The sequence below is a fragment of the Verticillium dahliae genome, genomic scaffold (assembly GCF_000150675.1).
Source record: "Verticillium dahliae VdLs.17 supercont1.12 genomic scaffold, whole genome shotgun sequence".
Taxonomy (NCBI): Eukaryota; Fungi; Ascomycota; class Sordariomycetes; order Glomerellales; family Plectosphaerellaceae; genus Verticillium; species Verticillium dahliae.
Window position 1 is genome coordinate 463,423 of NW_009276943.1, and position 16,291 is coordinate 479,713.

At 57.1% G+C, this 16,291-nt stretch overlaps 6 protein-coding genes and 1 non-coding gene across 7 annotated transcripts in view; 5 read left to right on the top strand and 2 right to left on the bottom strand.

The window, feature by feature from the left end:
* The window catches only part of VDAG_06425 (uncharacterized protein), a gene marked incomplete at both ends in the record, with an annotated part of 2,412 nt that extends 886 nt beyond the window's left edge, over positions 1-1,526 (top strand). The window contains one exon of the mRNA XM_009658803.1: positions 72-1,526. Coding sequence (XP_009657098.1) covers positions 72-1,526 — 1,455 coding nt within the window. The remainder of the gene's footprint in view (positions 1-71) is intronic.
* Positions 1,527-2,242: 716 nt separating this feature from the next.
* Positions 2,243-2,345, bottom strand: VDAG_20176. Its single transcript has one exon. It is a non-coding gene; the product is annotated as a tRNA-Thr (tRNA).
* Positions 2,346-3,094: 749 nt separating this feature from the next.
* Positions 3,095-3,989, top strand: VDAG_06426 (uncharacterized protein; the record flags this gene model as incomplete). The annotated part of the gene is made up of 2 exons (XM_009658804.1): positions 3,095-3,280; positions 3,372-3,989. 2 exons carry the CDS (start codon positions 3,095-3,097, stop codon positions 3,987-3,989), a joined length of 804 nt encoding a protein of 267 aa, XP_009657099.1.
* Positions 3,990-4,348: 359 nt separating this feature from the next.
* VDAG_06427 (pre-mRNA-splicing factor RSE1) lies at positions 4,349-8,329 on the bottom strand (the record flags this gene model as incomplete). Its single annotated transcript, XM_009658805.1, has 3 exons — positions 4,349-5,663; positions 5,845-7,924; positions 8,032-8,329. The coding sequence occupies 3 exons, from the start codon at positions 8,327-8,329 to the stop codon at positions 4,349-4,351; spliced, it is 3,693 nt and encodes a 1,230-aa protein (XP_009657100.1).
* A 366-nt stretch (positions 8,330-8,695) lies between these two features.
* VDAG_06428 (MSS51 protein) lies at positions 8,696-10,323 on the top strand (the record flags this gene model as incomplete). Its single annotated transcript, XM_009658806.1, has 3 exons — positions 8,696-9,521; positions 9,582-10,239; positions 10,299-10,323. The coding sequence occupies 3 exons, from the start codon at positions 8,696-8,698 to the stop codon at positions 10,321-10,323; spliced, it is 1,509 nt and encodes a 502-aa protein (XP_009657101.1).
* Positions 10,324-11,108: 785 nt separating this feature from the next.
* Positions 11,109-12,509, top strand: VDAG_06429 (uncharacterized protein; the record flags this gene model as incomplete). Its single annotated transcript, XM_009658807.1, has 2 exons — positions 11,109-11,652; positions 11,710-12,509. The coding sequence occupies 2 exons, from the start codon at positions 11,109-11,111 to the stop codon at positions 12,507-12,509; spliced, it is 1,344 nt and encodes a 447-aa protein (XP_009657102.1).
* A 1,497-nt stretch (positions 12,510-14,006) lies between these two features.
* VDAG_06430 (uncharacterized protein) lies at positions 14,007-14,630 on the top strand (the record flags this gene model as incomplete). The annotated part of the gene is made up of 1 exon (XM_009658808.1): positions 14,007-14,630. The coding sequence occupies one exon, from the start codon at positions 14,007-14,009 to the stop codon at positions 14,628-14,630; it is 624 nt and encodes a 207-aa protein (XP_009657103.1).
* Between the last annotated feature and the right edge of the window lie 1,661 nt (positions 14,631-16,291).

Genomic DNA, 16,291 nt, shown 5'->3' on the forward strand with positions numbered 1-16,291 from the left:
TCTCCTCTTCGCTTCCTTTGTCGTCTCCGGCGTCGACCACGGAGGTTTGGTCGTCTCACTTTTACGTTGAGCCCTCCTCCTCTTCCTCTGCCGTCTCGACTTCTACCACCTCACTTTCTTCCATCTGGACGACTGTCGTCTCTTCGACCTCCTCCACCGCTTCTTCCTCGTCGTCTTCTTCTTCTTCTTCTTCTTCTTCTTCTTCTTCCTCTTCCTCTTCCTCTTCCTCCTCCTCCTCTTCTTCTTCCGGCTCCTCCACCTCTTCTTCCTACTCCTCCTCCTCCACTTCTTCTTCTTCCTCCTCCTCCTCTTCCTCTTCCTCCTCCATGACCACTTCTTCTTCTTCCTCCTCCTCCTCCATGACCACTACTGCCTCCTCCACCACCTCCTCCACAACAGCTCCTTGCGACACGGAGACTCCCACCTCCTCCACCACCTCCTCTTCTTCTTCTTCCTCCTCATCTTCTTCCTCTTCCTCCTCCTCCTCCACAACAGCTCCTTGCGACACGGAGCCTCCCACCTCCTCCTCCACCACCTCGACCCAGGCACCTCCCCCGCCTACGACCACCGTGCCTATTACAACCACCCGGCCCACCATCACCACCACCAGCACTAGGTCTCCACCAGTTTGTACCACCGTGGTTGTGACCACGCCCAAGCACGAGTACTGCTGTGGCAACTGGTGCTCTACCCCCATCCCTGATTTCAACAACTGGGATACGTGCGCCAAGGCAAAGGCCAAATGTGGCCTCCAGGTTGCGGCTTGCATGAACCAGGCGGGTTGGCCTGGTGCTATTCAGTGCTTCAACTTCCAGCAGTGGTGCCAAAACATCGACATGTTCTGTGGCTGGATGTGTCGGCCGGGCTGGGACTGGTCGTGTTCCAAGAACAGCTACTTGAACTTCTACAAGCCCATCGGCGGCGACAGCAAGCCCGTCACCTCGACCTCGACCTTCCCCTGCACCGCCACCACTACCACGACTATGCCTCCGGCCACAACGACCGCAGTCGTCCCCCCGCCAAAGGGGATTTGCATCCAACCCTCCAACCCCTGGTGGGGCTACGGTCCCGGCAACCCTGTCGGCAAGATTCCGCTCCCCGTCGTCACGTGCAACGACCTCGAGCACGAATTCAAGGGCGGTAACCCATTCAAGCTGTACTCAAACTCCGAATCCAGCAAGTGCCGCTCCTACAAGCGCCCGAATGTCCCGTCCGCTTGCGCCGACGCCTGCCGCCATCAATACGACAGCTGCAACGCCGTGTATGCCAAGGGTTGCTGGAGCTTCAAGAGCTGGCGCAACCGCCGTGAAATCGGAGCTTCTGATGAAGCACCCGTGTCTGCAGCGCTGGCTGACCGCTCGCCGAATCTTGATGCTGTCATCGACAAGCGCACCTTTGGCCAGTTTTTTGGCGACAACTTCTGGGATGCCACGAACAAGTGCAAGGCCCAATACGATGACTGCATAAATGTCAACAGGGGTGTCACCGGTGCTGGCGTGTGCTGGTCTTTTGGCACGTGGTGGTAAGCTGGTGGTTAATGCCATTCAGCACCGTGTTATTTCGATGCGAGCCGCATCGGCGCAATGAGATGATGACGGAGGGGTGCGGCATCAGGACGAAAAGATTAGGAATGGGGTGACGATTATTTCGGGCTACATTCATGTTCATAACGTAAATAGGTAGATGTCTGGATGCCAATTGACGCATCGTTGCTTTGCATGTCTTGATTTGAGAGGCAACGTTGCGTGCTGTGTTGGACCAACCCGCATGCTCTACGGCGTCTGTCGAAAATGCTCCTCACTTGGTAGCCTGTGGCTCCTGGCGTTTGACTTCCTCCACAACTGCGGATGGAACAAACTGGACTAGGGAAGAAGCTTCATTTTGTGACGCTATGAGTTGCAACTGGTATCTCAGTTCTTCGGTCCGAGGACACTTTGAGAAACAATTTTCGGATTCCAATGTTTGCAACGTGAGGGGCCTGGCGTCCAGGGGGCTGATGCTGGCATATGCAGTCGACATAATCGGACAGTCTCGCGAGTCACGACCGGTCAAGGTGCTGTCGTCGATGCGTGTTGAATGCCTGGCCTCAGTTCGAGGTGAGCTCTGGTGCTTACATGCAGGTGAACAAAACAATTTAACGCCAGCCACAACGCCTCAAGCTCAAGCCAATTCAGTGGTCCCGCGGTGTATGCACAAGTGATGGTGAAGGCAAAAGAAAAATGAAAGCCTGAATTGAAGGTGTTGCCCCCAACTGGGATTGAACCAGTGACCTTTGCATCTCTTGCTGAGAGTGTTTGTAACCCAGAGCATACAAGTGCAACGCACTACCACTGTGCTATAAGGGCTGAATTGAAATGCAGGGCTGTGTGTGGTCACTATGTAGTGATCCACCGGCCCTGAGGTGGGGAAGCTCGCGTGCCACACCACCAGTCATTGCGTCACTCCGCTTGAGCCGATACCTTGCTCTCTGTGATATATTGGCCATGGCTCAGCTGCCGAGGTTGTTAGTTATTCAATTAACTACGGGCTATGTGCGGAGTGTGAGAATAGGACCATGGGAGGGTTTTTACGCGTTCGAATTCGGTGCTACCGCGTCATGAAATCAAACTTGACTGTGAACGAAGAGTAATGGCCATCGATCGTGGGTGAATCAAATCCAGGCACATGGCTTGATCACTCGAGTAACCAAGCTGTTGAAGTCTTCCATGTCTCAAATAATGCCCCAGAGCATGGCTTATACTCGCAGAACATAAAGGCGTAGACGGCAACGTGGAATGGGAGGCACTACAACAGCAGTTGGAGCAGGGTGGCGAATGCGAGGGGTAGCTCTGCTGACTATTTCCCCTGCCCTGCGACACCCAGTACCTGACTGAGATGTAGACAAAGTCAACGACGTAGCTCAGGGTTCGGATGGCGAATTCTCAAGAGTTCATTCCGCACACTGCGTTCTCCTTCACGGCTCTCAATAGCCGTCATTCTTACAACCTGATAACCCACACTTGCCAACCTGCCCTCATCGCGCTCATTACGGCTCATCACTGACGACCCCTCCAACCTTCACTTCACCACTCGTTCTCCACGCCGCGGATTCAGTATGCACCCACCACCACAGCAGCTCAAGGCGTCGCTCCAGTCAATGCCGGCGACCGGCGACGCGTGCTGCACATGCGCCGTACTCCTAGCCACGGCCCCGCGTTACACATCAGGCTCCGAGAAGCCCCTCCCCGAGCCCCGCGCTCTGCCATGCTGCAACCGCACCATCTGCGGCAGCTGTCTTTACGTACGCCGGCCCCCTCGGGACCCAAGAATACTCCCATGACCAAGGCAACGGCTCGCGGAGGACTTTGCTTTCTAGGTTCTAACATCTCCAGACAAACGCTCGCTTCGCCCTCTACTGCCCTTACTGCCAAACCTCCACCGCCGCCACCCCGCTGCCCTCAGGCCTCAGGACCACCCGCGACAAGTCCTCCCCCGTCCCGCCGCCGCGGCCCTCCTCATCTTCATCCCCGACCCCTTCCCCGCCGCCGCCGCCCCTCCTCGGAGAAAAGGCCGACGACACAATCCACCACCTCGACCACGCCACCGACACCCTGACCTCCCTGGCCCTGGCCTACAACGTGCCGCCCCAGGTCCTGCGCGCCCACAACAACCTCCCGGCCGACCACCTCCTCCCGGCCCGCCGCACCCTCCGCATCCCCGCGAGCCACTATCCGGCCGGCAGCCCGAGCCTGAGCCCGCACCCCGTCGAGTCGGCGGACGAGATCCGCCGCAAGGCCGCGCTGCGCCGCTTCATGGTCGCGTGCAAGGTCGCCGACTATGACGTCGCGACGCTGTACCTCGAGCAGGCGGGGCACGACCTGCGCGCCGCCGTCGAAAGCTGGGAGGCCGATGCCGCGTGGGAGAGGGCGCATCCGCAGGAGGGCGCGGGGCTGGGCGGCAAGGGCAAAGGCAAGGGCGCGAGCCGGGGCGGATGGTGGAAGATGCTGTGACCGGACCACGTGCGCAGCTGTCACGCAACAGTCACTTCATGGATGCAGGCGTGCTCGACGGAGGGGGGATATCACAAGCCAAGAGACATGGTAGGACAGGCGGCGTTATTAGATATCATTGCATCATTACAAAGGCTGGGCCAACAGGTACACAATTGTTACACCCGTCCCTGTGCTTTCCTTTTCGCTACCTCGTGAAGCAAGCCCGCCCGTCGCGACGGCCTCGTAGAAACCCGGGCCCTCCGAAACGCCCGACCGCTTCCCAAATATGCCAAATCAACTATCAAGATCTCCTTTCGTTGTAGAATAAAACAAGTCGTACGCCTTCAACGCCAAGCAACGTGCCTTGTCCCGTAGACTTAGAACGCAGACCGAGTGCGAATATCCGAGATCTTCCTCTCAATCTCCCGCACGGAGCGGTCCAGTTCACCCGCAATCATCTGCTTCTTGTCGTTCGGCAGCAGCGTATACCTCTCGCAGAGGTCGCCGTCTATGACGCCCTTGACGGGCGCATAGTAGCCGCGATACATGAGATGGTCGCGGCCCGCCAGAGGCGCGTCTTCTGTCCGAAGGTGCTGCTCCAGGGTTTGGAAGAAGTCTGCATCCTCACGGGTGACGAAGGGGATGAACACGCCAATCGTGCCGCTAATGCCGCTCCAGAGCAACACATCTTGACCTCCGACCACGAGGCTGGTCTTGGTGATGCTTGTGAGAACGTCCTGCGAGTAAAAGTGGCTGACGAGGCTCAGGCGGTGAGGTGTGCCGTGGAGATAATCCCTTGTGTTCGTCAGATGCAGGCCCGCTCCCTCTTCGTCGGCCTCCTGGCTGGCCTTTTCAGGCGCGCGCACGATAAAGATGTTGCCAAATTTGTCGCCACCAGCGACGGATTCGTAATCGACCATCGTCGTGCAGGTCATCCAGCGCGCGACCGTGTCATCAACAAAGGGGATCAGCTTGTTGGACAGAGGCTTGTAGACGACATAAGTCACACCCTGCTGGACATCGCCCACGACGATTCGACTGCCTTGTGTGCTTAGTGACACGATAAGCTGCGGGGCAACATCGGCCTGCGCTTTTCTAAGCATTTGCTTTTGACCAAGATCGTAAATCCTCAACGTCTTGCCGACACCAGCGACCAGTCTTCCCTGGAAGGCGAGGAGGGCCGTGGGCGGCTCCTCTACCTTGGTCTTGTGGATAAATTCGAGTTCTCGACCGTCCTCGCTAAACCGATAGATATGAATATAACCCTCAGTGAACTGTCGGGGGTTGACAATCATGTCCTTGCCGGTACCAACAACCAGGAAACTTTCGTTGTCTTGGCTTGTAAAGGGGACAATGGCCGCACTGACTGCTGCTTCGTTGTTGTCGAGATCGACGGTCTGTAGCGTCTGGAGCTCTTCAGACAGAGGGTCAATGACGCTGATGCAAGAAGCCCAACGGCCCTTGGCCCTGGGATATCCAAACTCTGCCGGCGGCAGTGTCCGCGCGTCGCCGTTGACCACGCTGGGGTCTGCGAGGAGCTGTGCCCTCAGCTCTGGTGGGAGCGTGTTGTTGTCCGATTCAATAGTGTAGAACATGGGGTGTTCTGGATGCTTGACCATTCGCCTTGGCGTATAGGTCAAAGGGATTGACTTCTGAGTCAAGGTGTCGCCCAATTTTTCGATGGCGAAGATCCTGTATTCTGTCAGAAGGTGCTCAAGCTGATCATCTCGAAATAAAAAAGATAGTTTGATAGCATGTTTCAGTAGGAACAATTGGTAATAATGCGTAAAACCTCAGTGCCGTGTTGGCGTAGGATTCCAGTTCTCATCATTTCATGCAAGGGAGTTTGGGGGTAAGAAAAAGAGATACATACCGAAGAGATTGTCCTTGAATGCCGACGACACCTTCCTCACACTGCTCGCTGCTGAAGTTCCAACCCCACTCCAGATCAACATAGTTCAGTGGCGTGACGACAAATCCTTTGGTAATTGGGTCGGCATAGCCAAGCCATGGTCGTGAGCTCAGGCCAAGAACGCAAGTTCGACCTTGGACTGTGACCTGGAAAAGTTTGACCGGCTTGGGACCGAGGAACTTCTGACGCGTATCAGTGAGCTCGCCAGTCACTTCATCAAGCACAGTCCTGAGGTAGACGCCAGAGTGTAGTCCAATGTGTAGGTAAAGTGTTGAGCCGCCAGAGGAAGAATCCTCCATAGCGATGACCGCGAGTGATGTGGGAGGAGCGGTCAAAGCCTGCACGGACTTGCTCTCGAGAGTGGTTTCGGGGTCAAGGCTGAGAACTCGGACAGTACTGTCGTCGCAGCCGACTGCGAGGAATGAACTGCGGAGCCTGCCTTCAGGAACTTCGCCCAAACTCAAACATGTGACGGTGCCAAACATCTCTTTCTTCTCGTCGTACTCAGCGAGGGAACCGTCCGAGTCCATCTCGAAGTAGACGATTTCACCTGAGCTCAGAGCGACGGCGACCTGGTGCTCGTTTGTTGTAGCAGCGACGATAGATCGATGCTGAGGGGCCGCCCACTCGTTGACCTGACCGTTGCGGATGTGTCTGATACCTTTGGGGTGGACCTGAATCAGGCCTTCGCCACCGAGGAGTTGGGCAGCCAGAGTTGGTACTGAGGTTAGGAAACCCGAGTCGTTAACTTCTTCGACGGTCTCTCCAATGCTCAGGACCAGCGTGGCGTTGGTGAAAGATAGCACAATGTACGCATCGTACTGGTCGCCGCGGCTGAGCTTCAGAGTCCAGACAGCCGAGGGAATGCCGGGAAGCTCCGAGGCGACGATCTCATTCACTTCCAAGCCATGCTTGAGGATTCTGAATGTGCTCCTTGCCCCGTTACCGCACGCTGTGTAGATCTGAGGGGCATCCTCGCCCGTAAGGTTGGCCACCTTGCAGTCGATGAGAGGGTTCATCGAATCGATGCTCTCAACAAGTGCCAGGTTCTCGAGTTCCCTGGGGTGGAAGAACACAGCCTCATACGACTGCTTGGGATCGGTCGGGAAATCGTCACTCGAGAATTCCAGCTCCTCGTCGTCGTCTCCAAGCTTCTCGAACTGGTAGAACTGGTAGTTGCCGAACTGACTGGCAACGTAGAGGAAACCGCTCTTGAGAATGCAGAGGCTAGACGCCACAGGGATGGTGTCGAAGTACTTGATCTTCAGGCGCTTAACCTCACCCGTAGGATTGCCGTCGCGGTCTTCAATCATATCGATAGTAATCTTGAAGAGGTCGCCGTCTTCGGTCTGAAGCAAGAAGAAGAAGGCACCGGCGCTGCCCTTCAGCTTGTGCATGACTCCCGCAACAATGCACCGCTTCCTCGAAGGGTCCTCGGTCGCGCCACGCCTGCGTGGAACAGGTACCCGGAAAGCCTCCTGGTTGGAATGTCGGTAGGTAATGTTTTCTTCCCCGCAGACGAGGACTCCACTGGGCCCATCGTTGCCGCCAGGAACTTGAAAGAGGAGAGAAGCAGTATTGTCGACGGGCTCCGACCATTTTCGTACTACGTGGTTCAGACCAAGGTCCAATTCGTAGTAGACGAGCTGGGTCTCGACATCCAAAGCAGCCTGTCCTGTCGGATCTTGGTCGGCCTCGGTGTAGTCTGTCTCGAGCGCGGCAAAGACGGGGTTCGCGTAGCCTACATCCAGTGCCACCATTGACAGTACGTGGACGCCAGGCTTGTGGGCCTCGAGGGGCGAAGAAATGGTGAGCTCGGCTTGGGAGTTGCGGTTGAGAACGTAGACGAGCTTGTTCTTCTCGAGCGATGCAATCAAGCACGCTCGACCCTTGGGATCGCAAGCGAGAAACTCGCCAGGCACGACGCGACGAATGCCAGATTTGCCAAAAGTCTCCAGGTGGAGACGTTGGAATCGATTTTGCGCCGGGAGGTACTCAATGATGGCAATCCTGCCCGAGTCCGTCGCGAGAATAAGGTAGTCTGAAGAACAGCTTTAGCGCGTTGCTCAAAAGACATCTGCCGCCAGCCGAGTGGATCGCTGAGACTGCATGCTCCGGGTAGGAGCACAAGCTTCTCGAATCACTAACTGAAGCCTCGAAAGGGGAGGGGGAGGAAAGGACGGGGGACCACGAGCGACTTACCCTTGTTGCTTCCGGCAATACGGAAGGCGGCCATGGACCGAATGATGCCAAAGACATCGTGCGAAAGCACAGTGACGACCTTGCCTTGGGCGGCATCAGGCCGCACGAGGGTGATGCGCGACCCAGAGGCGGTGATAATGTGTTGCTCCCTGGTTCCAGCGAACTGGCCCAGGACGGCCAGCGTGACATTCGTCGGCGGCTGGACCGTCAGGGAGTAGAGAAACATGTTCGAGGTGGTTGCCATGATGACAGCTGGGCCGCAGGTTGCCTGCGCGGCATCAGTCTGAAGTCCAAGTTGGAAATCGGGGGTGATGAGAAGGCGCAAGTTGAGGGGAGGTGAAGAGCTCCAGGCACGAAATTTCAGAGCTCAGGAAGCGTGGATTGATCAAGATAGCGCGAAACGTGGGGGCTGGGAGCTCACCGAGGCCAATCAGCAGCATGTGGGGTACACTGGAGAGCCCGGACCGATGATTGAGCCGGATGATCCTCCAAAATTTCGGGATCATGGTTGCATGGTATATGTACTTTTGATTTGAGGGCTCTGCTCGAACCACCAGATCGCTGCCGAGACACACTTGCTCTCGTCGTTCGAGACCACCACACCACTGTCATGGAGCCAATTCTGAGGGCTGCGGCCTCTGGCCTCTGCACACGATGCTCGACCACCGCAAGGAGGCAATTAGTCGCCGGCAGACCTGTCGCTCATATTGCCCAAGCTACATCGGCCCACTCCATCCGTGCCATCCACTCGACAACACCGAGACGATCGAAAGGAAACACCGCCCCGGCAAGAGGCTTTGCTTCGACCTCCAAGGCTTCCTCGCAGACAGTTACAGCTTCCAAGACGATCGCTACGGAATATCAGCCTGCCTTGAAGCAGGACAACCTCTTCCATTCGTACTCGAACAGTCCGATCCCAGCAATTCGTCGCCGCGCTGCGTTCATGAGGCAGCATGCCTACTGTTCTCATCCCGACCACCGGCCCACACGGGTTCCAACTATCGCGCAAGATGGAGAAGAGGCGAAAGAGGGTGGTACCATGGCGCCTGCTCATGTTGACTTTGAGTGTCCCGACTGCGGCATCCCGGTGTCCTGCAGCAAGGAACACTGGATGGCCGACTACGAGTCGCACCTCGAGATTTGCGACCAGCTCCGCGAGATCAACGAGGATGATCATGACCTCCACTCTGGTCGTGCGTTCCCTGAGTTTGAGATGGCCGAAGACCAGCTGCCCGAGGCTGTGGTCAACATGAGCAATTGGGATACCTTCATGTACACGCGAGAGTTCGATGCGATCAACGACGAGCGTAGTATGCGTCAGGTCACCAAGATGCTGACGTATCCCGTCACAATTGGCAGCATTCTCCATGAGCTCAGTCCGTACAGCCTGAGCAAGGGAGGCCGGTTGACAGGCGAGGGTATCCGAAGCTTGAGCGGTATGTTCTTCCTGGCCTCCATACGCATGTGAATTTCTGTAGGCTGATGATCCTTACTAGCCCTCCGTTACACCCTTCATCCTCCCAAGAACGGCAAGGGCATTGATATCAAGAACCTACGACCCGAGGCGCCCCCAGTGCGCGTCTTTTGCCTGGGCGCCCGCGCCGAGTCTTCGCTGCCGAGGAATGTCTGGGTGCAGCTGGCGCACCTCTTCCCCGACAGCAAGATCCACCTCATCTTCATCGGACCCGAGAGCATGGCGAACCGCGACGACGAATTCCCGCTGCCTGAGCGCACGGCGTCCAACCCCTTCGGCATGGTGGTCGAGGACCGGGTGTCGTCCAAGATGAAGATCAGCACCATTGTTGACTACTACCACACGCTGCACACGGCGCAGTACTTTGCGCCGTATGATCCTTACTTCGACTGCTTCGTCCTGTTCCACCCGGGTCTGGGCCATCCGGCGAGTAGCCACGAGTGGACGGAAACGCTCCCGCAGCTGCTGGAGACCAAGGTGCCCATCATCGCGACGGGCTACACACAGTTCGACATGGAGAGGGACATTGAGTGGGTCCGCAAGACAGCAGCCGGCGAGTTTGATATCCTCCTGGAGCCGGGTGAGAACCTCTTTAGGAGTCTGAGGTGGGATATCAACGACCTCGACCCGCAAGATATCAGCTGTGGCAACTGGGGTGTCTGGGCGTTCCGTGGTAAACGGTATGTTGCTACAATTCTTCCCCCCAAGTGAGACAATGTAGATTGCTGACAGATGATAGCTACGAAACAACAATGAAGGAGTAGGGCAAGGGCCTGTGAGGAGATGAGATGGGGGCCACGAGAGTTGATGCTGCGAGCTCTGTATAATAATGTATAGACGTGTATCATTTGTCGGCGCAGAGGATGCTTAGAGCACCTGTGTGAGCCCCATGCCGCTGTAGACCGATTGTTTATGTACCCGACTCCTGCATATCGCATGATTGGTCATTACTACCTCAGACAAGTCTGAGCTTGCCTGTCGTCCTCAGCCTTGTTCTTGACTTGACGTTGTGCATGTCTGGCAGCAAGGCTACATAAGTCAGGGTATCTATCCATCCAGCAAGGCCAGCGCAGAGGGGAGTAAGAATAGGGTGATGCGGCCCCTGAAGGTGCAGGTGCAGGGAAGAACTTATGCACGAGCTGGGGGATGCTTTTAGCGGGCTGCAGTGCACGGTTCAGGGGAGTCCCGCTACCTGAAGTACCTAGCTTCGGACCCAAGTACCTACAGCTAACGCAGCCAGGCCCGTGGCATCTACCTAGTACTTGCTTAGGAGGTACCTTAGGTACTGCTCATTTTGGGTGCATGCGGTCAACCGCCCGTCTCCAGATCTTCAGCACTCATGCTTGTCAACGGCTGCCCACCGACCAAACCCACTCTCCCCGGGGCCAATCTTTCTCCCTGCATACACCCAATCTTGACGACATCTCACGCCAGCCCGGCCCTCGTCCCAAAAGCTGGACCTGGACCTGGACCTACTCGCTGCATCTGGATCTGCACGGCAAACCATGACACGCCGCCGTCGCACCGCTCCAGATCAAGGTGACCAGCCATGACAGCGGCAGCTCCCGTGCGCGCATCGACCCCGCGTCCCAAGGCGGCTGCAACAACTAGCACCTCATCCCACGCGGCCACCGCACCAGCAGCCGCCGCCTCGGCCTTCACATCCAGGCCCGGTGCCCCTCCGCCAGCCGCTCCTCGACCTCCGCCGCCATTCGTCCCCGTGACCCGACGGTCCAAGCGGCCTCTGTCCACCGACTTCCTCTCCGACGATGCCACCGCCGCCTTCGTTCGCCGTGTCCTCTGCCCCCAGCACCAAGCTGGCAACGGCACGCCGCCGCCTCTCGAGGACCTCCTCCCGCCCTTGACGAGCCGAAACGATGTCGACTTGCAGCTATATGCCTTGCTGGCTGTCATTTTGAGGGACTTTGTCCAGGCCTGGTACTCCAAGATCACATCAGACGAGACCTTTGTCGCCGAGATCCTGCAGATCATCGCACACTGCACGAGAGCGCTCGAGCAGCGCCTACGAAAGGTGGACTTGGAGAGCCTGCTTTTGGACGAGCTGCCAGATCTCCTGGACAACCACATCACAGGTTTGCGCCCTTTGTCACAGGACCTAGAACGCTCGCTGACGGTGTGACCAAAATCAGCCTATCGCACTGCTCATAATCCAGTGGCACGACCGCCGACGCAAGTGAACCCTCGAGATATATACCATGCTCTCTGTCCGCTGGTGCCTCTGTCACCGGTTCCGAAGCCCGAAGACCCCGAGTCCGCTGCAAAGCAGCAGGAGAACGAGACAATGTACCGGCAGCTCTTGGTGCAGGGCGTCTTGGCCATACTGCTGCCGACAGAGGATCTCGAAAACGAGTGTCTGACGGCTCTCGTTGGCCAGATCTTGTCGGAGCTCATCATTGGCAATGTCTTTATCAACAAACTTGCGCAGCCTTGGATGTTATGGGAGATCATGATCATCCTCGTCAGGGTATTGGGCAAGAGAGAGCCGGAAAAGACAACGCTAGAAGAGGGTGTGGCCGAGGCACTGTCGCCAGACGCGCCCATCATCGAGCCGGAATCCTCAACACGGGGATGGTCTTTCCAAGGCATCTTCTGGGGCGTCATCCAATGGCTGTTCATGGCGTTCACGGTGGTACAGCTCGTCGTGCTGACCCTCGCCTCCTCGTCCTCGTTGCCCGCCAGGTCGACACCAGCCTTGGATGCAAAGCATTCTCTAGCAGGTTCTGGATCCGCCACGAAAGCAGCCAAAGCCAACGCCTCCAAGCCAGTCAAGGCACCCATCGTCACCTTCAAGCTGTGGAGCTGCATCTCTAGCTTGATCGAGCTCGATGCTCGCACGCCGTGGCTGAGCGGAGCCCTCTCCATGCTTCAGTTCGGCGCTGTCAGTGGTCCGGCGAAACTCGCAGGCCTCGACGGTCCTCTCGACAGGTAGGTCACCGTGTCTTTCTTGTTTCGTATTTGAACCCCCCTCTCGGCGACCATTTGATCATTTCGCCGCATAAGCCCCGGGTCACTGGACGAGGCATCGCTCCAGTGAGCTGCCAGCATGACCTTGATGTACCAGTGTGCACAGTGTGACCCCGTGGCCCAGAATCTTGGGCTCACCCTCCTCCCCTTAGCGATAGGCAGCTGAAAGAAAGGAGGGAGGGTGGGCAGCGGGACAACTCGGGTCCGAGCCACAAAACATATCGTATCGGCCATCAATCAACAAACACCAACATCACTGTACGACCTACATGGCTCCTGTTATGAGCACCGGAGACGGCCTATCCCCATCCACGCCGCCCTCACAAACTACAATGCCGAAGCGCAGCGGCCGCCAATGACGTGAACAGAGGGCGAGACTCGTGTCCGATATTCTTCGCGAGGTGGTTCCCCGAGTCATCCCTCCCTCCAACCGTACGCCTCGTTTTCTCTGCGTTAAGCGCCCACATCCGCCAGTTATTGTCCGCGGACGTGCCAGGGACCGCCAAGCACGCTCTCACTCGCTACCAGACCCAGGTCATCTCGTTCACCACGACTGGCCTGTCTGGATTGATTTTTAATCCCCCCCCCCCACAACCAAGTTGATCGTCCATCGCCTGGTCGACGACTAGTCGCCGCTGCCGCCGGTTTCCATCACCCGTCTTCTGTGGCTGCCGCCATGGCTCTATCGAGCTCCATGGCTTGGCCAGGCCGGATGCCAAGCTCGAACGGCGAAGGACCAGGGACCAGATATCCCTCGGATCCGCGCTGCAAAAACCAAAGCAGCTTGGACGCCAGGAACCAAACCATACGACCCCTGGCATTCGAACAGCTCTTTGTTGGGACATCGTTCGATTCCCGTACTTGGCTGACGGCAGCAGTCGCCGTTCACGACATCGACCGCCTCGTCTTGGCCTAGCGTTGGGCCTCGGTCTGGCTACATCCACCCTCCATCACGGAGCCTAAAGCTCGCGAGACAAACACTACCTCTGTCACATATCACTGAGAGCGGTTTTGCTTGCACCCCCGGCCGCCAGGATCATGGCCTTCCACACTTGAGTTCTACCCTTCACATCCAATCTGTGCGTTCCGAGAGTCCACCCCGCACCAAGAACCCGCGAGGCCTGGACATCCGACCCCCTTTGCCCCTGGCCCTAGTCAAGCCTCAAATTTTGCGTGTTCTCGCCTTCATTTCGATTGTACAATCCGCCCCCGCCACAACCCCAGTCCGATATCAATCACACCTTGCCGTCTGTGCCTCTTGGACCAAGACGTCTTAGTCGATCATTGTCAATCTCGCTGCTACGCCTTGTGGTCGTACGGTCACTTGCCTGCTCGCCAGTGCGTCTGGCTGCCGTTTCTGGCCCCTTCCCCTGTCCGATCACCACAGCTTCCTACCACACCCTTCAGATCCCTTCCCCTTTGAGGCCAAAGCTGCTCCACACCCCTTCTCGTCCTCACACACATGAAGCACGCACGTTCCGTTGCATCTCAGAACCACAGATGTGCACAAGGCGACACGAGGCTGACAAGCCACAGACTCCTCTCCCACGCAATCCACAGCCGCCTCCTCGACTCGTCCCACCTCCCGACACTCCTGCGCGCCACTCGCGGCGCTCTGTTCCCTAACAACGCCCAGGGCGTCTCGTCTCTCACGCCGCCCGCCGACGAGAGCCAGCTGCGCGCCCTGCGCCGCCGTTGCGCTAGCGCCCTCTTGGCCCTGGTGCCGAGGTGGCTGTCTCGCTTCTACCTCAGCGGGCGAGGCCTCGGTCTCCGCTCGCGGACCGTTCCGAGTCGCGGTCTCAGTGGCCGTGGCGAGCTAGCGACGGCGCGGGAAGAGGGCGAACGGGATGTTGGCACTAGTGGCGGGCAAGCTTCGACGGAGGAGCGCGAGGAAAGCGAGGAGGATAGGGCGGCGGAGGAGGAGCGGGTTCTGAGCGAGATTGAGGAGGGGATACTGGACGTCTTCTCTGACGAGTACTGTAACAGACACCTCATGTATGGCATTCTAGAGCTCATATTGGTGCGGCTCATGCCCGAGCTGGCGGAAAAGGGGGTGGCCGAGCTCTGGGACGAAAGGTTAAGCTGATACCCGCATTTACTTTTACGTTTACTTTTTGCTGTTGAATCACTTGTGTGCCATTCTCGAGGTGACAGCCCTTCACCACACCCTTCCTGCCCTTTCATTGCGTTGCATGCAGGCTTGAGGTTGTCAAGAAAGACGTCAAGAGGAAGAACAGACTCGCTGATTCGATTACGTGCTGAAAGGAAAAGAAGGGGGGGAAAGGGAGGGCCAACTCCCCGAAACTAAAAAATGTAGATAGGGGCCGCCCGTCGGGTTCTTTGTCTTTCAATCTCTCAGTGTGTGTCCGGGTTGTCGGGTGCTCCCCTTTCCTCGCCTGCGCTTTGGAGTGGGGGGAAAGGAGTCTGGCAGTCCGGGCTCGCCAGCCTCGCCGGACGTTCCCCTTTCCCCTTGCTCTCCCGTCGTTGTTCCCGTGCCTTCCTTTCCGTCAGCTGCTGTTGTATTTTCCTCGCCAGACTGAATCGCGTGTCTTCTTCTTCCTCTGCGGATCGGCCCCGATGCGGGTATCACCGTCGGTCCGTTGCCCTTCCCCCTTGCTCAACAAAGCCCCCGCCCCGGGCCCCTCTCCGAATCCCTTCCCAGGTCTCCGAGGAGACGACTTTGGAAATGATGAAAATAAGCCATTAACACAAACATTGGTATCGTGGCGCAGCAGCCGCGTATGAACCCAGATTCCCCTGCGGGAGTCGAAGAAATGTACAGACAGATCCTCTTCCTCTCTTCCTCAGACTCGCTCCTTTGCTCTCCGAACTATGATGGAAGACTGGCTGCGTGCATATATGTCTGTCCAGGAAACGATGAATGGAAAAGAGAGAGAGAGAGAGAGAGAGAGAGAGAGAGAGAAAGCTGGAGAAGAGGAGAAAGAAAGAGAAAAGTGAATGTTTGAAAACAAGAAAAGAAAAAAAAACATGCTGACGGGGTTTCCAGACGGGAAGTAGTTGCCTAAGAGAAAATCAAACAAAACAAAGTCAAAAAAAGGGGCAAGTAGTTGTGTATTTTCCGCGTGAGCGGGTGAGAAAATAAGTCTTCCCTTCAGTCGAGGAGGGTGGAAGAAGTAATGTCGAGTAAGGGGTATCGTGGATTGTTGTTTTTGTGTCGAGGGGGGGCGAGTGGTTAGAGAGATGTACACCGGGGGTGCATTCGCCGGATTGCTCCCTCCGCCCAAGTTCCGCGTTGGGTTCGATGATCGGTCGCCCATGCCAGTGCCCAGCGTGTAGCGCCGTCGTGGCACGGGATACCGAAAGATGTCCATGCCGGTGCATCCTCTCAGGCCCAGTGGCCCGAATCGTCCCGTCGTGTTCTGCCGGCAGGCCCTGAAGCCAGTGTACCTCGTCGTGAGACGTCAGTCGTGTATATCTGAGCCGAGCGTTCCCTCGCGAGGGCTGCGCCTGTGGTGGTTTTCCTTGCCGACGGTAGCTGGGCACCTGTCGTGTTTTGTTTCTGTCCTTTGCAGGATCGTTGTCTGTTTGTTGTAGAACCCCCCTTTCTCACCTTCTTCGTCCCAGAATAGTCGGTCCCTACGATGGAATTCCTTTCCATCGTCCCAAAATGCTGTAATTCGACCATCGAACGCTAAACTGTCGTTCGAGAAGCAAAGCCAACGCCGTGACGAACAATGATGATAATCTCCCATGTGCGAAAAAATTGGCCAGACACCTGATGGCCTC